Source organism: Theropithecus gelada, chromosome 1, assembly GCF_003255815.1.
Source record: "Theropithecus gelada isolate Dixy chromosome 1, Tgel_1.0, whole genome shotgun sequence".
NCBI classification, from domain to species: domain Eukaryota; kingdom Metazoa; phylum Chordata; class Mammalia; order Primates; family Cercopithecidae; genus Theropithecus; species Theropithecus gelada.
In genome coordinates, this window is record NC_037668.1 from 44163820 (window position 1) to 44184631 (window position 20812).

At 47.9% G+C, this 20812-nt stretch overlaps 1 protein-coding gene across 7 annotated transcripts in view; it reads left to right on the forward strand.

Moving 5' to 3' along the window:
* SZRD1 (SUZ RNA binding domain containing 1) overlaps positions 1 to 20812 on the forward strand; it is a 33637-nt gene that overhangs the window by 6571 nt on the left and 6254 nt on the right. For 2 of the 7 annotated variants that reach the window (XM_025370175.1, XM_025370184.1), the window contains exon 2: positions 20324 to 20373. The exons of 3 other annotated variants lie outside the window; for them this stretch is intronic. In XM_025370175.1, the coding sequence (XP_025225960.1) occupies positions 20324 to 20373 (50 nt within the window). Of the gene's footprint in view, positions 1 to 3487; positions 3496 to 12984; positions 12998 to 14159; positions 14166 to 20323; positions 20374 to 20812 lie in introns of those variants that run through there. 2 more of the 7 variants (XM_025370211.1, XR_003117038.1) reach the window with 2 other exon arrangements.

Genomic DNA, 20812 nt, shown 5'->3' on the forward strand with positions numbered 1-20812 from the left:
TGTAATCCCAGCTACTCGGGAGGCCAAGGCAGGAGAATTGCTTGAACCTGGGAGGTGCAGGTTGCGGTGAGCCAAGATCGTGCCATTGCACTCCAGCCGGGGCAACAAGAGCGAAACTCCGTCTCACTCTGTCACCCAGGCTGAGCGCAGTGGTGCGATGATGGCTCACTGCAGTCTCGACCTCCCAGGCTCAAGTGATCCTCCCACTTCAACCTCAACCTCCTGAGTAGCTGGGACTACAGGTGTGCGCCACCACACCTGATTATTTTTGATTTTTTGTAGAGACAGGGTCTCACCATGTTGCCCGTGTTGGTCTTGAATGTCTGGACATAAGCGATTCTCCCGTTTCAGCCTCCCAGAGTGCTGGGATTGCAGGTGTGAGCCACCACACCCGGCCCGTAGTTAGATTAAATTCAGGAGATCAGAACTTTGATTTTCTTCTCTTTCTTTGGAGAAGAGGCCATTCTCCCCAAAATGTGACTGCCACTTCACTCTGGGGTCCCCAGTGCTTCCTGTAGCTGCTGCCGTTTTGGAACATGTACAACAAAACAACAAAAAAGGCTATGTGTAGTGGGAAAAAACAGATCAGTTAGTTTGAGGCTATCTGTGCTGATTTCTTTATGTCTGTCAGTTTAGTAAAAAGAAGGCATTTAAGATTTGTGGTATCACAGAAAGCACAGTTCCAGATATACCATGCCTAAAGGGGCCACCTTTCAGCTGGTGCTAGTCTTTTTGGAAAGGTTGAGCCTTATGGACTGTGTTGTCCTCAGAAGGGGCTTTCTGTGAAGCAGTTGGGCAATTTAGGCATGATTCTGCTGAGCAGTCTGTCCCTGGAACTCTGGAAAAAGGTTGGTTTCACTGTGGCTTCAAAGAAAGGAGGATAATGAGCTTTTCACTAGTAACTTCTCAGCCCTTTTTTCATTGTCTGCATGGGAGAGCCTGTTCCCAGCGTGCTCTGGGTATCAAGAGAGCTGCCATGGTTGCTGTGGGCTAGAAATTCCAGCAATCACAGGCCTTCTTGTTTTTACTTCTGTGACAGGAGAGGATTTAGCGCATCTTTCTAAAACTGTTGGTACAGTCTTGCAGAGAAAAGTCATGGTTGTCTAGGTCTGATGACTCAAAACATTCCAGGGGCCAGCCCTTTGCAGTTTCCACCTCCCCACTGCTGTGGGCCCCCAACAGCTAGCATCAGTTTCTGGCTGTATCAGGTAGCTAGCCTCTACAAGGTGTGTTCTGTCAGGAAAACTACTGACCTGTTGGTTTCCTAGGAGAAGGTTGAGTTTAGCTACTTAAATCTGTGGCCAAAGTATTAAAAAAAAAAAAAAAACCATAGAGATTTCTCTTCTTGAGTGTTTTTGTTTTATTTTGTTTTGAGACAGAGTCTAGCTCTGTCGCTGAGGCTGGAGTGCAGTGGCACGATCTCGGCTCGCTGCAACCTCTGCCTCCCGGGTTCAAGTGATTCTCCTGCCTCAGCCTCCCAAGTAGCTGGGATTACAGGTGCCCGCCACCACACCCAGCCAATTTTTGTATTTTTAGTAGAGATGGGGTTTCACTGTGTTGGCCAGGCTCGTCTCAAACTTGTAACCTCGTCATCCGCCCGCCTTGGCCTCCCAAAATGCTAGGATTACAGGCGTGAGCCACTGCACCCGGCCTTTGAGTGTTTTTCTTAAAACTTTGCTCCTACCAAGCATCCTTCTCTTTAACATCTAGCTCTGTGCAGGATATTAAGGTAAAACCATGCCCCACAGAAATTAGCAACAAACCCCAATAGTCTGTATGGAGACAGATAATTTTTTTTTCTTTTTTTTGGGAAGGAGTTTCTCTGTTGCCCAGGCTAGAGTGCAGTGGTGCAATTTCTGCTCACTGAACCTCTGCCTTACGGGTTCAAGCAATTCTCATGCCTCACCCTCCCAAGTAGTTGGGACGACAGGCGCGTGTCACTATGCCCGACTAATGTTTTGTATTTCAGTAGAGATGGGTTTCATCATGTTGTCCAGGCTGGTCCGGAACTCCTGAGCTCAGGCAATCTGCCCACATCGGCTTCCCAAACTGTTAGGATTACAGGCATGAGCCACCGCACCCATTCCGAGACAGAGAATCTTGTCCCTGACAGTGAATCTTGTCCCTGACAGTGAGACACTTCAAAATGCCCCTCACAGTAGTAAGCCAGCCCCTCCCCCCAACAAACTCGTTCCCTTGTAAAAGGAATACAGGAAATAACAGTCATATCTTTCTAAAAGAAATAATAAATATGTACAGCTAAAATTGCATTCTTCAGGGGCCATGGTGATTAGATGAGATTGTATAGAAGGAAAGTATGACTTGAGTCTGGAAAGGTCAGGACTGTCACCACTCTTCATTGACCTTGAGAACAATTCCCAGCCCAGCCCTTCCTAGCTTATAAAAACATTTGTGACCTTCGATATGTCAGTAGTGTTTCTGCTATCTAGTTGTTCATCTCACTGGCAAGCAAGAGCTGAGCCTGTGGGAAGCTCCCAAGTCCCTCAGGCCCTTTTTGAAAGAGCTTCTAAGATATATGTTGTACGGCTGCATACAGCCCAGAGGGAGTGCATTTTTACAGTCATTATCAGTGACCTTGCGAAGTGTAGGCGCTATTATTCCTGGTCCCGGGGAGAAAATGTGGGTCGGTCCAGCCCCCGCTGTTAGGCCTTGCTGGCCTGAGCCCACACTCTTCAGGGACATTTTTTGGAGCAGTTTGTTTACATTTGCTTCTCACCAGATAATTAACTAGTTAAGTGCTTTAGGATGCTTAATTGCTAGTTCCTTTGAAGCATTTCATTTGTTTTCACCTGGGATTGACCTCCTGCCTCCGTAGCCTGGATGATCTCATAAACTGTGCATCTCTGAGAAGTTTGAACTCAGTCCTCAAGAGCCAAGCGATAATCCTGCTGACAGTCATGATACTAAGAACGGTGACTACAAGTGAGATGCTGGTCGAAATCTTGATCATAAATGAGAAATAACTTTTTAACATTGGCCAAGTGGAAAAAGATAATATAAATAATTTTGGGTTGGGTCCATTGGGTAACGCCTGTAATCCCAGCACTTTGGGAGGCCGAAGGCTGGAGTGCAGTGGCACAGTCTCGGCTCACTGCAACTTCCGCCTCCCAGGTTCAAACGATTCTCCTGCCTCAGCCTCCCAAGTAGCTGGGGTTACAGGCATCTGCCACCACGCCTGGCTAATTTTTGTATTTTCACGTTTTTTGTATTTTCACCACCACGTCCGGCTAATTTTTTTGTATTTTTAGTAGTGATGGGGTTTCACCATGTTGTCCAGGCTGGTCTGGAACTCCTGGACAAGCACTCCAGCCTGGGTGACAGAGCAAGACTCTGTCTCTAAACAAGCAAACAAACAAAAGTTGCTCAGGATTTTTAGATGGAGGGGTTGGTAGTCTTTCCTTGTTACCCCGACTGATCTGGAACTCATGGCTTCAAGCGATCCTCCCACCTCAGCCTCCTGCTGAGTAGCTGGGAGTACAGATGCATGAACCACTGCACCCAGCCGGCAGGATTTTAAAATATTGAACTTGAATGCCTTTACTGGGTGTTGATTGTACTCTGCTGTCCTGTCCTCTGCTCTCTCCTGCAATCCTCATTTACCTATTGTTACCTCTTGTGTTCCATCCTGCCTGCTTTAGCCATTTGGGCTTGGAGGCATTGTGTTTGCCACCCCTGCTGAGTGCTAGCGATTCTAACTGGGATTTGATGAGGGCACCCTTGGGTGTTAAAGTGAAATCTGGTGGATGAGGGTAATAGTGTCTTTGTTTCATCCTCCAGAGTCAGTAATGCCTGATATTTCCTTTGGGAGAGGAGCCTTGCAGTCATGATAAAAGGTAGCAAGAGTGGCTCATACCTGTAATCCCAGCACTTTGGGAAGCCGAGGCAGGTGGATTGCCTGAGGTCAGGAGTTCAAGACCAGTCTGGCCAACATGGTGAAACCCCATCACTACTAAAAATACAAAAAAATTAGCCGGACGTGGTGGTCTGTGCCTGTAATCTCAGCTACTCAGGAGGCTGAGGCAGGGGAATTGCTTGAACTAGGGAGGCAGAGGTTGCAGTTAGCCAAGATCACCACAGAGTGATACTCTGTTTCAGAAAAAAAAAAAAAAAGCAAGAAAGGTTAGGTTCCCTCTGCCAGTTAATGGTCTACTTTTCTCCATCAATGGCAATAGGTGAGAAAACTGGGATTTAAATGCCTGCTCTGATTTTTGGGCAAATCACTACCTACCCTTCTGTCCACATCATTCTCCTAATTTGTAAAACTGAATAGAATTTGCCTTGCCTGGTAGTGAGAGTTAAAACACTTAGTAAAGCGTCATTCACAGGTGGATGTTGGAGCCGAGAATGCCATTGCTGAGTGTGAAGGCATTGTTCCGGGCTCTCCAGCCACTCACAGTGTAGCCTCTGTCTGGTTTGGGTTCAGGGTTCCTAAGATTGGCTGAAGGGTTACTTTCTTGCTGCTCCTGAGGACTAACATACTCTCTCTTCTGAGAGTTGTATTGCTTAGTGTTGTACGAAAACCAATAGGGAGAAGCATTTACAGAAACACAGAGAAAGCAGGAGCACCATTAGGTTGGACCCCATTTTATTTCCAGGGCAAGACTCTTCACCATTACATCTGCCTGTCCTGTTACTTTCAGGTATGGGCTGAATGTATCCCTCCAGCATGGAGACAGTTTGAAGAGGCACTCAAAACAATACATTGTCTCAAGATAGCATCTGCAAAGTTTTTGAGGCTTTCTAGCCTGGGATACATCTAAACTGCTAGGCCTGGTTGCTGCTGAAGAATTATTTCCCTTTGGCAACTCCTTTTTTTTTTTTTTTTTTTTTTTTTTTTGAGATAGAGTCTTGCTCTGTCGCCCAGGCTGGAGTGCAGTGGTGTGATCAGCTCACTGCAACCTCCACCTCCCAGGTTTGAACAAATTCTCCTGCCTCAGCCTTCCGAGTAGCTGGAATTACAGGCACCGGCCACTGTGACACTTGGCTAATTTTTGTATTTTTATAAGAGGTGGACGGTGGCTCAAGCCTGTAATCCCAGCACTTTGGGAGGCCGAGACGGGTGGATCACGAGGTCAGGAGATCGAGACTATCCTGGCTAACACGGTGAAACCCCGTCTCTACTAAAAAATACAAAAAACTAGCCGGGTGATGTGGCGGACGCCTGTAGTCCCAGCTACTCGGGAGGCTGAGGCAGGAGAATGGCGTGAACCCGGGAGGCGGAGCTTGCAGTGAGCTGAGATTCAGCCACTGCACTCCAGCCTGGGCGACAGAGCGAGACTCCGTCTCAAAAAAAAAAAAAAAAAAAAAAGAGATGGAGTTTCACCATGTTGGCCAGTCTGGTCTTAAACTCTTGACCTCCGGTGATCCACCCACATCAGCCTCCCATAGTGTTGGGATTACAGGTATGAGCCACCGTGCTTTTGGCAACTTCTTTATAGCTTTAAGCTCGGAGCCTTGGGAGTCAGCTGTTTTTGTCTGTTACTGCTATAGGCCTTAGGAAACCTGGGCTTGCGCTGACCTGGCCTGAGGTGTAACAGCAGGCGGAATGGTCAGTCCTTATCCTTTTTTATTTTTTGAGACAGAGTCTTGCCGGCTGGAGTGCAGTGGCGCAATCTCGGCTCATAACACCCTCCACCCTCCGGGTTCAAGCAGTTCTCCTGCCTCAGCTTCCCGGAGTAGCTGGGATTACAGGCACGTGCTACCACGCCCAGCTAATTTTTCTATTTTTGGTAGAGAGGAGGTTTTGCCATTTTGACCAGGCTAGTCTCAAACTCCTGACCTCAGGGGATCCACCTGCCTCGGCCTCCCAAAGTGTTGGGATTGCAGGCGTGAGCCACTGCACTGCTTTATTAGTTCCTGATACCACCTGTCTGCCACTCTCCTGAACTTTTTCGCTTCCCCTTCTTGAAATTTAGGGTTCAGTTCTATCACTTACTAGTTGTGCATAGCTGTGCAGTCATAGGCAAATCACTTAATTTCTGGGTATGCAGCAAGGCTGTTGGACCACCCACGGGTTGTAGCGAAGATTAGAGGTGGTAAAGGGAGGACATAATACCTGTTTTTTGGCCAAGAAATGCCTAAGGCAGCCTTAGCTCTTATTTTGAATATGGATAGTGTCATTTGTCAACTGGATCCAGATATATCCAGTTCAAATTCTGGCTCCACTTCATTCTAGCTGTGGAACCATGGTCAAATTATATAACCTATCTGAATTGATTCCTCTTCATTTGTAAAATCGAGATATATCTATAAAATCCTGTTTCTTTAAGATTTTTTTTTTTTCTTTTTTTTGAGACGGAGTCTCACTCTGTTGCCCAGGCTGGAGTGCAGTGGTACAGTCTTGGCTCACTGCAACCTCTGCCTCTCGGGTTCAAGCAGTTCTCCTGCCTCAGCCTCCCGGTGCCAGTCACCACACCCCGCTGATTTTTTGTATTTTTAGTAGAGACCGGGTTTCACTATGTTGGCCAGGCTGGTGATTGTTCTTTAATTTGTGTGTTGGGTACTATTTTAGACACTGGACGAATGCAGTGAATGAAGTTTCTGCTCTCATAAGGCTGACTTTCTACTGGGGAAAGATGGACAATAAACAATAAGTGTTTTATGTACCACTCAATAATGAAAAGTAAAACAGATTAAGGGTCTTAGAAAGTGACTGGTGGAATTGCCATCTTACAAAAAATGGTCAGAGGCAGGCAAGGTGGTGCGTGGCTGTATTCCCATCTACTCGGGAGACTGAGGCAGGAGGATCGCTTGAGGACAGGAGTTTGAGACCAGCCTGAGCAACATAGAGAGATGCTCATCTCTTTTGTTCATTTATTTTTGAGATGGAATCTCACTCTGTCACCCAGGCTGGAGTGCAGTGGCATGATCTCAGCTCACTGCAACCTCCTCCCAGGTTCAAGCGATCCGCCTGCCTCAACCTCCCAAGCAGCTGGGATTACAAGCATGTGCCACCTGGCTTTTTTTTTTTTTTTTTTTTTGAGATGGAGTTTCGCTCTTGCTCCCCAGGCTGCTGGAGTGCAGTGGCATAATCACAGGTTACCACAACCTCCGCCTCCCAGGTTCAAGTGGTTCTCCTGCCTCAGCCTCCCAAGTAGCTGGAATTACAGGCACATGCCACCATGCCTGGCTAATTTTGTATTTTCAGTAGAGACGGGGTTTCTCCATGTTGGTCAGTCTGGTCTTGAACTCCCGAACTCAGGTGATCTGCCCACCTCGGGCTCCCAAAGTGCTGGGATTACAGATGTGAGCCACCGCGCTTGGCTACCTGGCTAATTTTTGTATTTGTAGACACGGGGTTTTACCATGTTGACCAGGCTGGTCTCAAACTCCAGAGCTCAAGCAATCCGCCTGCCTTGGCCTTCCAAAGTGCTGGGATTACAGATGTCAGCCATGGCACCCAGCACCTCACCTTTTATTTTTTTAAAGAAAAAATAGCTGGGCATGGTGGCACGTGCCTGTAATCCCAGCTGCTCAGGAGGCCGAGGCAGATTGCTTGAGTCCAGGAAGTCAAGGCTACAGTGCGCTATGATTACATCACTGCACTCCAGCCTGGGCAGCAGAACCAGACCCTGTCTCATTTTTAAAAAAAAAAAAAAAAAAAAAAAAAAGGCCGGGCACGGTGGCTCACGCCTGTAATCCCAGCACTCTGGGAGGCCAGAGATGGGCGGATCACAAGGTCAGGAGATTGAGACCATCCTGGCTAACATGGTGAAACCCCGTCTCTATAAAAATACAAAAAATTAGCTGGGCGTGGTGGCGGGTGCCTGTAGTCCCAGCTACCAGGGAGGCTGAGGCAGGAGAATGGCGTGAACCCGGGAGGCGGAGCTTGCAGTGAGCCGAGATCGCGCCACTGCACTCCAGCCTGGGCGACGAGCAAGACTCCATCTCAAAAAAAAAAAAAAGAAAAAGAAAAAACTAGCCAGGTGTGGTGGCACATGTCTATAATCCCAGCTGCTCAGGAGACCGAGGCAGAAGGATCACTTGAAGGATCACTTGAGTCCGAGAGTGTGAGGCTGCAGTGAGCTGTGATTGCACCATTGTACTGTAGTTTGAGCAACAGAGCAAGAACTTGTTTCTTAAAAATAATAAAAGTAAAAAATAATGTTGGACGTGGTGGCTCACACCTGTAATCCCAGCACTTTGGGAGGCCGAGGTGGGTGGATTACTTGAGGTCAGGAGTTCGACAGCCTGGCCAACATGGTGAAAACCCATCTCTACAAAAATACAAAAAAATTAGCCAGGCTTGGTGGCGGGTGCCTGTAATCCCAGCTACTTGGGAGGCTGAGACAGGAGAATCGCTTGAACCCAGGAGGCGGCGGTTGCGGTGAGCTGAGATCATGCCACTGAACTCCAGCTTGGGTGACAGAGCAAGACTCCATCTCAAAACAACAACAACAAAAAAGAAGCTGGTTGAAGTGCGTTCTAGGCAGATGGAACAGCAAATGCTAAGGCCCAGAGGCTGCAGCATGATTGTTTTGTTTGAGGAACAATGGGGCCAATGTGGTGGCCATGCTTCATGGTGGGGAGAGGTAGGAGATGAGGTCAGAGGTAGTGGATAGCCAGACTTAGTAGAGACTAGTAGACCAAGATGGATATCACCTTGAAGTAGCACCAGGAGAGGGTGCTGAGCAGGGGCTAGCATGGGTGGATTTTTTTTTTTTTCTTTTTTGAGACAGGGTCTTGTCTGTCACCCAGGCTGGAGTGCAATGGCCTGATCTCAGCTCACTGCAGCCTCCGCCTCCTGGGTTCAAGCGATCCTCCTGCCTCAGCCTCCTGAGTAGCTGGGACTACAGGCGCACACCACCATGCCCAGCTAATTTTTGTGTTTTTAGTAGAGATGGGGTTTCACCATGTTGCCCAGGCTGGTCTGGAACTCCTGACCTCAGGTGATCCACCCACCTCGGCCTCCTAAAGTGCTGGGATTACAGGCATGAGCCACTGTGCCCGGCCTAGCTTGGTTTTTAAAAGGCTAGCTCTGGCTGCTAGGTGGAAAATAAACTAGGGGCAAGGGTGGAAGCACAGAGACTGATTGGGATGCTTGTCCACCTGTCCATTCAAGGGCTGTTGGTGTTTTGGAGCAGGATGGTAGCAACAGAAGTGTTGAAGATGCGAGATATGTTTTGAAAGTAGAACTACTAAGATCTGATGAATTAGTATGTGAAAGAGGCATTGGAGATGACTCACTCCCAAGTCCCTGAACCACTAGAAGACTGGATTTGCTGAGATGGGGTGGGTGGAGGAATGAGAGAGGAGCAGGCTTGGGTGAGTGGGTGAAATTGTGAGTTTGGTTTTGGACGAGTGGGTGAAATTGTGAGTTTGGTTTTGGACATGATAAATCAGGTACCTTTTGAAATCCAAATGGGAATGTTGAGTCCACAGTTGTATATCAGTGTTTACAAAGCTGAGGAACTAGATGAGATCACTTAAGCCAGCGTAGACACAGAGGAGGAGGGGTCGGGTCCACCAGCCTCAAGGGTTTGGGAGAGAGTAGGGGAGCTATCCTGTTTTAGGAGAAATCACATACAGAGTGTGGGAAGGAGAAACACACCAGGAAGGTAGAAGGAAGTCAGGGGAGTGGTGTCTGGGAGGCTGAGAAAGGAAATGCTTTAACGAAGAGGATTGAGCAGTGTCCGATGCTGCTGAGAGAGGTCGAGTGAAAATGAGGATTTGGAATTTACCATTGAATTTGGCAGCAGAGGAAGTCATTGGCAACAGGGTTAAGTGGGATGGTGGGGCTTAGAGAGCTGCATTGATGTGAGGTGGTGAATGTTTTTCAGAGCAGGGCCTGAGCAGAACACTGGACACTGGGTAACTGCTAGTTGCTGCTAATGCCAGCGTGACAAACAGGGCCTACCAGACCAGTTTTTGCACATCAGTAAACAGCCTGAACCTTGAGTTCTTAAGGTGCTCCATTGACAAAAGACGTACAGCAGGGACACATGTTTTTGTTTTGTTTTGTTTTGTTTTGAGATGGAGTCTAGCTCTGTCGCCCAGGCTGGAGCGCAGTGGTGCGATCTTGGCTCACTGCAAGCTCCGCCTCCTGGGTTCAGGCCATTCTCCTGCCTCAGCCTCCCAAGTAGCTGGGACTACAGGCGCCCACCACCGTGCCTGGCTAATTTTTTTGTATTTTTAGTAGAGACAGGGTTTCACCGTGTTATCCAGGATGGTCTCAATCTCCTGACCTCATGATACACCCACCTAGGCCTCCCAAAGTGCTGGGATTACAGGCGTGAGCCACTGCGCCTGGCTACATGTTTTCTTTTTTTTTTTTTTTTTTTGAGGTGGAATCTCACTGTGTCTCCCAGGCTGGAGTGCAGTGGCGCGATCTCGGCTCACTGCAAGCTCCGCCCCCCTGGGTTCACGCCATTCTCCCGCCTCAGCCTCCCAAGTAGCTGGGACTACAGGCGCCCGCTACCGCGCCCGGCTAGTTTTTTGTATTTTTAGTAGAGACGGGGTTTCACCATGTTAGCCAGGATAGTCTCGATCTCCTGACCTTGTGATCCACCCGCCTCGGCCTCCCAAAGTGCTGGGATTACAGGCTTGAGCCACCGCGCCCGGCCTACATGTTTTCTTTTTATGGAGTCTTGCTCTGTCGCCCAGGCTGGAGTTCTGTGGCGCAATCTTGGCTCACTGCAACCTCTGCCTCCCAGGTTCAAGCAGTTCGCCTGCCTCAGCCTCCCGAGTAGCTGGGATTACAGGCATGCGCCACCACGCCCAGCTAATTTTTGCACTTTTAGTAGAAACACAGTTTCACCGTGTTTGCCAGACTGATCTTGAACTCCTGACCTCAGGTGGTCCGCCAGACTTGGCACTCCCAGAGTGCTGGCCTCTGTGCCCAGCCAGAACACATCTTTTTCTAAGGTTAGACTCTAAAGCAGTGTTGTCTAACAGAAGGTATGATGTGAGCCACATGGGTAATTTTTTTTTTTTTTTTGTGAGACAGTCTCTCTCTGTCCCCCATGCTGGAGTACAATGGTGCAATCTTGGCTCACTGCAACCTCTGCCTCCTGGGTTCTAGTGATTCTCCTGCCTCAGCCTCCTGAGTAGCTGGAATTACAGGCGACCGCCAACACATCTGGCTAATTTTTGTATTTTTAGTAGAGATGAGGTTTTACCACATTTCTCAGGTTGGTCTCGAACTCCTGACCTCAGGTGATTCACCCACCTCAGCCTCCCAAAGACACATAGGTAATTTTATATTTTCTTTTTTTCTCTCCCCCTTCCCTCCCTCCTTCCTTCCTTCCTTCCTTCCTTCCTTCCTTCCTTCCTTCCATCCCCTCCCCTCCCCTCCCCTCCCCTCCCCTCCCCCCTCCTCTCCTCTCCTCTCCTCTTCTTTTCTTTCAAGAAAGGGTTCCTCTCTGTCAGGTACCTGGAGTGCAGTGGCACAGTCATAGCCCACTGCTGCCTCAAACTCTTGGGCTTAAGCAGTCCTCCCACTTCAGCAGCCTCCCAAGTAGCTGGGGCTACAGGTGTGTGCCACCGTGCTCAGCTAATTTTTTTTTTTTTGTGGAGCTGAGGTCTATTTTCCTGTCCAGGCTGGTCTTGAACTGCTGGTTTCAAGCAGTTGTCCTCTTTCAGCCTCCCAAAGTGTTGCGATTATAGGCGTGAGCCACCACCCCAGCCTTAATTTTATATTTTCCAGAAGCAACATTTTTTAAAGTACAAAGAAACAGATGAAATTAACTTTTTTTAAAAATTTTTTTTCCTTTTTTTTTTTTTTTTTTGAGACAGAGTCTTGCTCTGTCATCCAGGCTGGAGTGCAGTGGCACGATTTCGGCTCACTGTGACCTCCACCTCCTGGGTTCAAGCAATTCTCCTGCCTCAACCTCCCAAGTAGCTGGGATTACAGGCACCCACCACCACACCCAGCTAATTTTTGTATTTTTAGCTGGGTGCGGTGGCTCACGCCTGTAATCCCAGTACTTTGGGAGGCCAAGGCGGGTGGATCATGAGGTCAGGAGTTCAAGACCAGCCTGGCCAAAATGATGAAACCCCATCTCTACTAAATATGCAAAAATTAGCCAGGCGTGGTGGTGGGCGCCTGTAATCCCAGATACTTGGGAGGCTGAGGCAGGAGAATCACTTAAACCTGGGAGGCAGAGGTTGCGGTGAGCCAATACTGTGTCAGTGCACTCCAACCTGGGTGACAGAGTGAGACTGTCTCAAAAAAAATTTTTTTTTTTTGTATTTTTAGTAGAGACGGAGTTTCACCATGTTGGCCAGGCTGGTCTGGAACTCCTGACCTTGTGATCCACCTGCTTGGGCCTCCCAAAGTGCTAGAATTACAGACGTGAACCAGCGTGGCTGGCCAATTTTAATATTTTTAATATAACTCGGTATATCCAGAATAGTATCATTGTAACATTATTATTTTAAAATATGTGAATTGTTTAAAAATATGTGAAGCATTCCTGTGGAGTCAAACCTGGGGTGATAGGACTTGGGGTCCCTCTCTGGGGTTAGCCAGGGAAAGTGGAATAATTACAGGAGCATTGGAGGTGGCCAGTCCTAGTCCTACCAGGCCAGGACACTGTCACTGCTATGCTACTGACAGGGAAACAAGGCAGAGATGAAACATAATTAAACAAATGAACATAGATGTTGTTTGAAGTCCATGGTTTTGTACATTTGAACTTGAAATGACTAGTGGCCGGGCACAGTGGCTCACACATAATCCCAGTACTTTGGGAGAGTGAGGTGGGAGGATCACTTGAGTCCAGAGTTTAAGACGAGCCTGGAGAACATAGCAAGACCCCGTCTCCACCAAAAAAAGGGAAAAAAAAGGCCCACATGGTGGTGTGCACCTATAGTCCTAGCTGCTCTGGAGGCTGATGCAGGAGGATTGCTTGAGCCCAGGAGGTTGAGGCTGCAGTGAGCCACAATCACACCACTGCACTCCAGTCTGCATGACAGATAAGGCCTGGTCTCAAAAAAAAAAAAAAAAAGGAAAAAAATGACTAGTGATGCGGGAGACGTTTTTATCTGATAGTTTTAGATCAGATTTTGCTGTTGTAGATTGTTTCTACCTGTGAATTCTTTGGCTGCATTCCCAAGTGAAATTGGGGCCTACACCCAAGGAGTCAGAATCCCATCCATATTTGTGGTATGGGAAACAAGACCCCTTGCTGGGGAGACTGGCCTGCCAGGAGACCCTGTAGCCAGGGGACCTGGGCGCCAGTGTCCCTCCCAAGGCCTGAAGACATGAGGCCAGCATGGGCCCTGGCCTGCTGCGTGGGAGTTCAGGACCGGTCCCGCCTGCTATCCCTTCTTTCTTCTCTTTGCTTTTTCTTTTTTTTTTTTTTTTTTTTTTTGAGACGGAGTCTCGCTGTGTCGCCCAGGCTGGAGTGCAGTGGCGCGATCTCGGCTCACTGCAAGCTCTGCCTCCCGGGTTCACGCCATTCTCCCGCCTCAGCCTCCGAGTAGCTGGGACTACAGGCGCCCGCCACCACGCCCGGCTAGTTTTTTGTATTTTTAGTAGAGACGGGGTTTCACCATGTTAGCCAGGATGGTCTCGATCTCCTTACCTCGTGATCCACCCGCCTCGGCCTCCCAAAGTGCTGGGATTACAGGCTTGAGCCACCGCGCCCGGCCTCTTTGCTTTTTCTAAAATGGTGGCTTTGTGTTACTCAGGGTCTGTGGGGCCGTGATTCTGGGAGAAATCCTGTTGTGCTCTCCAGGTTCCCGTCTCTTCTTCAGATCTCCCTGGGTCCACTTGTTGTAGACTTGTGCACCCTGATTCAGGATGAGATCAGAGGAGCCTGTGGGGCAGCGATTCATAGGGAGCTCAGGGCCAGTTGTTATTCCTTGAATTTGAGAAGAACATTGGAAATGTCATCTTCTGAAATGGAAACTAACAGAGAAAGGCAAATCATTTGGAAAAAGTTACTTAAATGGTAACCTTGTTGCCAATAAAATAGTATTTTCTAATTCAAAGTCCAAAGCAAAGGTCCCTCTTAGATCCCTGTTCAATTACAAGGTTGCTCTATGGACTTAAGTAGAGAATGTTGGCCAGGCGCTGTGGCACACGCCACTTGGGCAGGTCCAGGCGGGTGGATCACCTGAGGTCAGGAGTTCGGGTTTATTTCTTGGGAGTCATGTTGGTGACACTGGAGACCAGAGGATTCCGGTTCTCAGAGAGAGGGGTGCTGTGATGGAGCAGGACAATACACTCTTGGCTTGAATACTGAGGCACAGAGTGGGGAGGCCTGCTGGCCTTGGGGAGTGGATAGCAGCAGATCAGGCAGGGTGAGACACCCCCTCTGACCCTTGCAGTGTAACAGGTGTGGGTTTGTTCACTTTGTCGCCTATGAGCTTAGCTAGTTTGAATCAGTCCCCCAGAGCATCATCACCCCGGGCTTTTTTGTAAACATTCGTTTCTGAGAAAGTACAACTGTAATGGTGCTTATACTTGCTTTGCTTTACACTAAAACCCAGAATAGCCTATTTGTTTTTCTCTTCTGCCTTTCTTCCTCTCCTCTCCCTTTCTCACCTTTCTTTTTTCCTTTGTCATTGACCTCTTAACTACAGGAGTAAACCTGCCATTGTAATCTGCCTCACTTTGCAGACACATCTCTATCTTTTGTCTCCTTTGTTCCTTTTGTAGCTTGTGACAGAAACAAATTGGGTTGCTTGAGGTGACCCCTTCCCTGCTCTCCTCCTGGGGAATGATCTCATCCCCATTGTACTCCTAGGTCCCATACCCCAACTTTTCAGCCAGAGGCTCACACAAGCATATTCATAGCAAGGTTAAGGGCATCAGTAGCCAGAGAAGCTGAGCTTCCTCCTCTGGTAAGTTAAATTTGCGGATGTTGACATCTGATCCCATTCACCTTGTGGTTGTGGCTTCTCCTTTACCTCCCATAAAGGACCAGCCCTGTCAAGAACCACCTTCCTCCCTACTGTGCTTCTTCATGATTTCCTGCCTCCACTCTTTCCTTCTGGCTTTGCTTGTTCCCTGAGACCGAGAAGCTTGTGTCTCATTTCTGTAGATGTGTAGCCCCATAGGACAAGTAAGTGATACCAAGGTTTGGCAACAGTAGATCTTTTGCTTAGGATTTGGACCCAGAACTCAGAATGTCACCTTCTGTGGGCTGCTTGGTGCTACTTGGCTGAAGAGCCTTTCCAGGAGGAGGAGTCGTAGGAGATCAGACTTTCCTGGCCACCGCCCTGTGGTATGCTTGTGCCCTAGCACTTGCCTTGTGCCCACTCACAGCAGTCACAGAGCTCATGGTTTTCTTTCACTAGCAATGGAGGTCAGGCCTCTAACACAGGAGCCTAGACCTTGGGCAGGACTCTGCATCCTTGTCAAAAGAGAGGGTGCCCTTAGGTAATATGATTCCTTATTTCAGGCCTGCATCTAGATGCTTCCCCAAACAAGTTCTGAGGCCTGTTTAATTCCGTTGAGCTATTGCATCTCTGGGGGAGATGCACATTTTCCTTGTAATGCACCCTGTAGGAAAGTTTTGACTTGGTCCAGCTTTTCAAAGCACGAGTCTGAGAGCAGATTGATTGCAAGGCCTTGTCTGAGAAGAGAATGGACTGACTCATGATACCTGGACAGACTCCAGAGGGAGATGCGATGCCCTCTCCAGCGACTGGCAGAGCACTCCTTTTCCCGCTTGGGCAGCTCTGAGCATGCTGGCGTCCAGCTGGCTATCTAAAGGTGACCAGGATCCACTTTCCACCAAAGCTGCTTAGGTTTCCATCCCATTCTGTAACCTTATGGAAGAATCCCTCTCCAGCTCTGATAAAGCCCTTCTCCCTTTCACAGTGGAGTTGGACGCGAGTTGTAGTTCTTGGCATGACAGGGAGCAGTGTGGAATTGGGGGAGATAATCAATATCTAATGGTTTATACCGGCGTTTCCAGTGGATTTGAGCAATTGTCGGGGGAGGGTGGTATGTCAGCATGGGGGCCTCAAAAGGTGAATTCTAGGGCTGTATCTGTGGTTTACTACCTTGTTACCTTGGGTAAGTTCCCAAACCCTCATCTGACAGAAGGAAAAAAGCTACTTTGTCTACCAAACAGGGCTGGTGTGAGCAGAAAGTGAATGTCTGGGGAAGAATGTTGACAGCCATAATACATTATATTGATATAAGACATCATTTTAAAAGCCGTTAGTATTATATTACATGCCAAGTATGTTAGTCGTGTTCTAGTTTGGGGACAGAGGCGCATTTACTCAGACATGGCCTACAATGTCCTCTTGAAGGGCTTTTTTTCCACCCAGGCTCCTTGTGCTGGAACTGGGCAGATGGTCCATCTTCCTTAAACCCTAGAGGAAGAAGGAAGCAGTTTGCTTTCCTCAGAGGAAACCTGCATGGGACTTCTCAAATTCAGCTCTAATGTATGAGGCCCATTTCTCTGCCTTATTTGGCTCTCACAGCGATATGAAAGTGAAAGTTCACATAGTGAAGTTGGAAAATTCAGTGCATTGCCATAAAAATATTGATTTGGTTTCTTCTGAGCTAGGTCTGGCCCTGTCCGCCAAGGCTTGTTGGCCGTCATTAGGCAGGGCAAATGCTCTTTGGTGCCCTGCAGCCCCTTCACTTCCCCACGTAGGCTCCCTGCGAGTGGCGTTTGGCTACTTGCCTGGTCTATGAAGGCATTTGCTCTCAACCCTCAAAGGCATCTAAATTCTGCAGCTGTCAAGGCTCTGTTTATGTTGGAGAAACTCGAATAGGCAGTTTTGTATTTAGAGTGGAGCGAAATGATACAGTATGAAACTTTAAAGCAAGAAGTTATTTGTGAGAAGCCCTTAAAAGGTAATAGGCAACAGACTAATATGAGATGTAGTACTTACTCAGGTAATAACACTGGTATTAATAAAATTAATATAATTCCATCAATACAGTCACTTTCAGGACAGAGTACACAGTGGACATAGATTCCATGTGAGTGTCTGTGTTTGTCAGTTCACAGAAAACATCCAGGTTGTTCTCTTATTATTGGTGTACCTTTTCCATTCAGTCATTCCGCATTCTTTGGCACCAAGTATGTTCCAAGCTGGAGTGAGAGGTTTCCATTTTAGTGCCTTTCTGGCCCCTCCAGAGACTTGATGGTGCCTCAGAATACAGTAAGTTATAAATATATATATATTTTTTATTTTTTCAGACAGAGTCTTGCTCTGTTGCCCAGGCAGGAGTGCAGTGGCATAATCTCGGCTCACTGCAACTTCCATCTCCCAGGTTCAAGAGATTCTCCTGCCTCAACCTCCTGAGTAGCTGGGATACCACACCCGGCTAATTTTTGTACTTTTAGTAGAGACGGGGTTTCACCTTGTTGAGCAGGCTGCTCTCGAACTCCTGACCTCAAGTGATTCACCTACCTCGGCCTCCCAAAGTCAAAGTGCTAGGATTATAGGTGTGAGCTACCATGCCCAGCCAAATGTATTTTAAACACAAGTTAGTACCAGTCAGAATAGGTGTCAGTGTTAGACTGGATTTAAATCTAGCTTCTTATGGTTGATCTAGTTCATATTTACAAGAGATAGAAATAAGGACATGGAAAGATGAGAAGAAATACGTTCTAGGAAATACTGACCAAAAGAAAGCTGGTCGACTTTATTAGTATTAAACAATACATTATAAGGCAAAAAAGATCACATCATAATGATAAACTGTCTAACTTACTGGAAAGAATAAGTCTTCTTTTTTTTTTTTTTGAGATGGAATCTTGCCCTGTCGCCCAGGCTGGAGTGCAGGGGCGTGATCTCAACTCACTGCAGCCTCCCTAGTAGCTGGGATTACATGTGCGTGCCACCATGCCTGGATAATTGTTGACTTTTTTTTGTTTTGTTTTGTTTTTTTGAGACAGAGTCTCGCTCTGTCGCCCAGGCTGGAGTGCAGTGGCGCGATCTCCACTCACTGCAAGCTCCGCCACCTCCCGGGTTCACGCCATTCTCCTGCCTCAGCCTCACGAGAAGCTGGGACTACAGGTGCCCACCACCATGCCTGGCTAATTTTTTTTTGTATTTTTAGTAGAGATGGGGTTTCACCGTGTTTGCCAGGATGGTCTCGATCTCCTGACCTCGTGATCCGCCCGCCTCGGCCTCCCAAAGTGCTGGGATTACAGGCGTGAGCACCGCACCTGACCAATTGTTGAATTTTTAAATATAAACGGGTTTTCACCCTGTTGGCCAAAGTGATCTCAAACTCCTGACCCTAAGTGATCCGCCTGCCTCAGCCTCCCAAAGTGTTGGGATTATAGGCATAAGCCACTGTCACTGTGCCTGGCCAATAATTCTTAATTCTTTACCTGGTCAGTAGATCAAATGAATCGGCAATAATTTACAAGATTAGAACAATATAGCTAACCAGCTTGAAGTGTACCCATCAACTGGAGAATAGTTATTTTCAGGACATACAGAGCGCTCATGAAAATGGCCTACACCCTGAGCCATGGAGCAGATCTCACCACATTTCTTTTCTTTTCTTTTTCTTTTTTTTTTTTTTTTGAGACGGAGTCTCGCTCTGTCGCCCAGGCTGGAGTGCAGTGGCACAAACTTGGCTCACTGCAAGCTCTGCCTCCCGGGTTCACGCCATTCTCCTGCCTCAGCCTTCTGAGTAGCTGGGACTACAGGCACCCACCACCACGCCTGGCTAATTTTTTCTATTGTTTGGTAGAGAAGAGGTTTCACCATGTTAGCCAGGATGGTCTCAATCTCCTGACCTCGTGATCTGCCTACCTCGGCCTCCCAAAGTGCTAGGATTACAGGCGTGAGCCACCGCGCCTGGCCGGATCTCACCAAATTTTAAAGCCTCCTCACTACGGCTATGGTTCTTCACATTTTACAAGTGATGGACTCCTTTGAAAACCCCATTCTAATAAATTAAGGTTGCCCAAACTCAGCTGTTGACTTTTGGGGTTAAATAGTTCTTTGTGTGGGGCTGTCCTGTACACTGTAGGACATTTAGCATCTCCCCTGATAGTGACAACCAAAAATGGCTTGACATTGTCCAGTGTCCCCTGAGGGACAGAATCTTATCTGGTTGAGAACCACCGTTAGAGATCTCCTCTCCAGAAAAACACAGAATTTTGCATACAGTTTCTTCCATCTCCATTAGAGCTAGTTGATCTTGTCCTCACTGAGGATGGCTGAGGGAGTGGGACTTTTTCTAAGAAAGGCCGTAGGGCAGCCAAGCAGCCTGGGGGTTTGGTCTTTGTTCTGTGCAAGGCCTCTCCCCACACTCCTGTCCAGGAGATAGATGCTCACACGCGTGTGTGGAGGTGCCATAGGCATGCTGGTGCGGATGGGCTGAGGGCTCAGACTGCCATGAGCCCGATGTCCTGCTCAGGGCTTGAAGAGATGAGGCCAGGGCGTGTTGGAAGGCAGTCCCGCCTGCTCCTCCTTCTCAGCCTCTTTCTTCTCTCCGCTTTTCTCTAAAATGGTGGCGTTGTTTTAATCAAGACCTGTCAGACTCTGGTTCTGAGAGAAATCCTTGCTGCACTCTCAGGTGTCCTGTCTCTTCCTCAGGTTTCCCATGTTCACTTGTAGACCAGGGACCTCCAGGGCCACAAACGTAAGGCATAGGTTTTACTCTAAGCCTTTCGGTAGGTGTCAATCACAGAGAGTTCAAGTCCATAACAGTAAAAAATAGATTATTAAAATATTAGATAGATGTGACCATAAAGGAATGTAAAAGGGAGAGTTTATTCTGAGGACCAGGTGATGCACCATGCTGGTGGGATCAGAGGAGACTTTACAAAGGAGAGGTAGACATCCAGGCTGGGTCGTGCAGGATCAATGGGAGTTTGCAAGGGGAGAGGGCATGGCAGGCAGGTGGAACAGCATGCTGGGTTCTGGGGGCTAGTGATAGCAAAACAGAGACAGAAGGTAAAAGAAGGTATGGGTGAGGCTTGCTCAGAAGCTTTGACTAGGTCTGCAAGCAGTTGAAGTGACATGATCAGATTTATGGTTTTTTTGTTTGTTTTTTGTTTTTGGCCAACTCTTTATTTCATAAAATAGAGTAAGTGTTCCTAAATTTAGTTTTAGAAGGTGATTTGAATGGCTCTGTGAAAGACAGATTACAGGTCAGAAAACTAGTTGGAGGCTATGCAAAGAACCCAGCTGAACAATGAGGTTTAGAATTATCATGGGGCCATGGGGCTAGAAGGGAGATGGACCTGCAGAGGGTATCAGGTCCCCAAACCCCAGAATCTAGTGCACATCTATTATGTTGAAGGACACAGTCATGTCCCTGCCTAAAGAAAGGACACTGCCCTTAGCTCCAAAAATAAAGACTAAGTTTTTATTTGAGAGAGATTTTTTTCCTCTTTTTATATACATTTTTTTCCTCTAGGAAATAGACAGACGGTTGGAAAAAAAACTGAAGATCACACAGAAAGAGAGGTAAGGCTGCTGTCTGGTCTGAGGGCTCGAGCTCTCTATGGTTTGAGAGCTGGGCAGTCAGTGGTGTTCTCCAACTGGCCATTAGGTTTAGCAGGTCCTAGCAGGTCAGGCTCTGGGGCAGCAAACCCTTCCCTCCAAGTTGGAGACCAGGATGTGGTGGCTTGAGGCTTTAGGGGTGAGGCTGGGGTGTTGCACCTGCCTCTGACCTTTGTGGGTTCCCTGCGTGAGGTCATCTGATGGAATGTGAGGAAGTGACAAGTTGGAAGACTTGAGTTTTAGGCCTGGCTGTGCCCCAGTTGCTCTGAGGTCTGGGGCAAGTCGTTTCCCTGCTCTGGACATCAGTTTCTTTCTCTGTGGCATGAGTAGTGTGGGCAGATGATTTCTCTGGGTCCCCAGTGACTTGGTGGTTTAGGGTATTATAAGGGTATCCTGGAAGAAA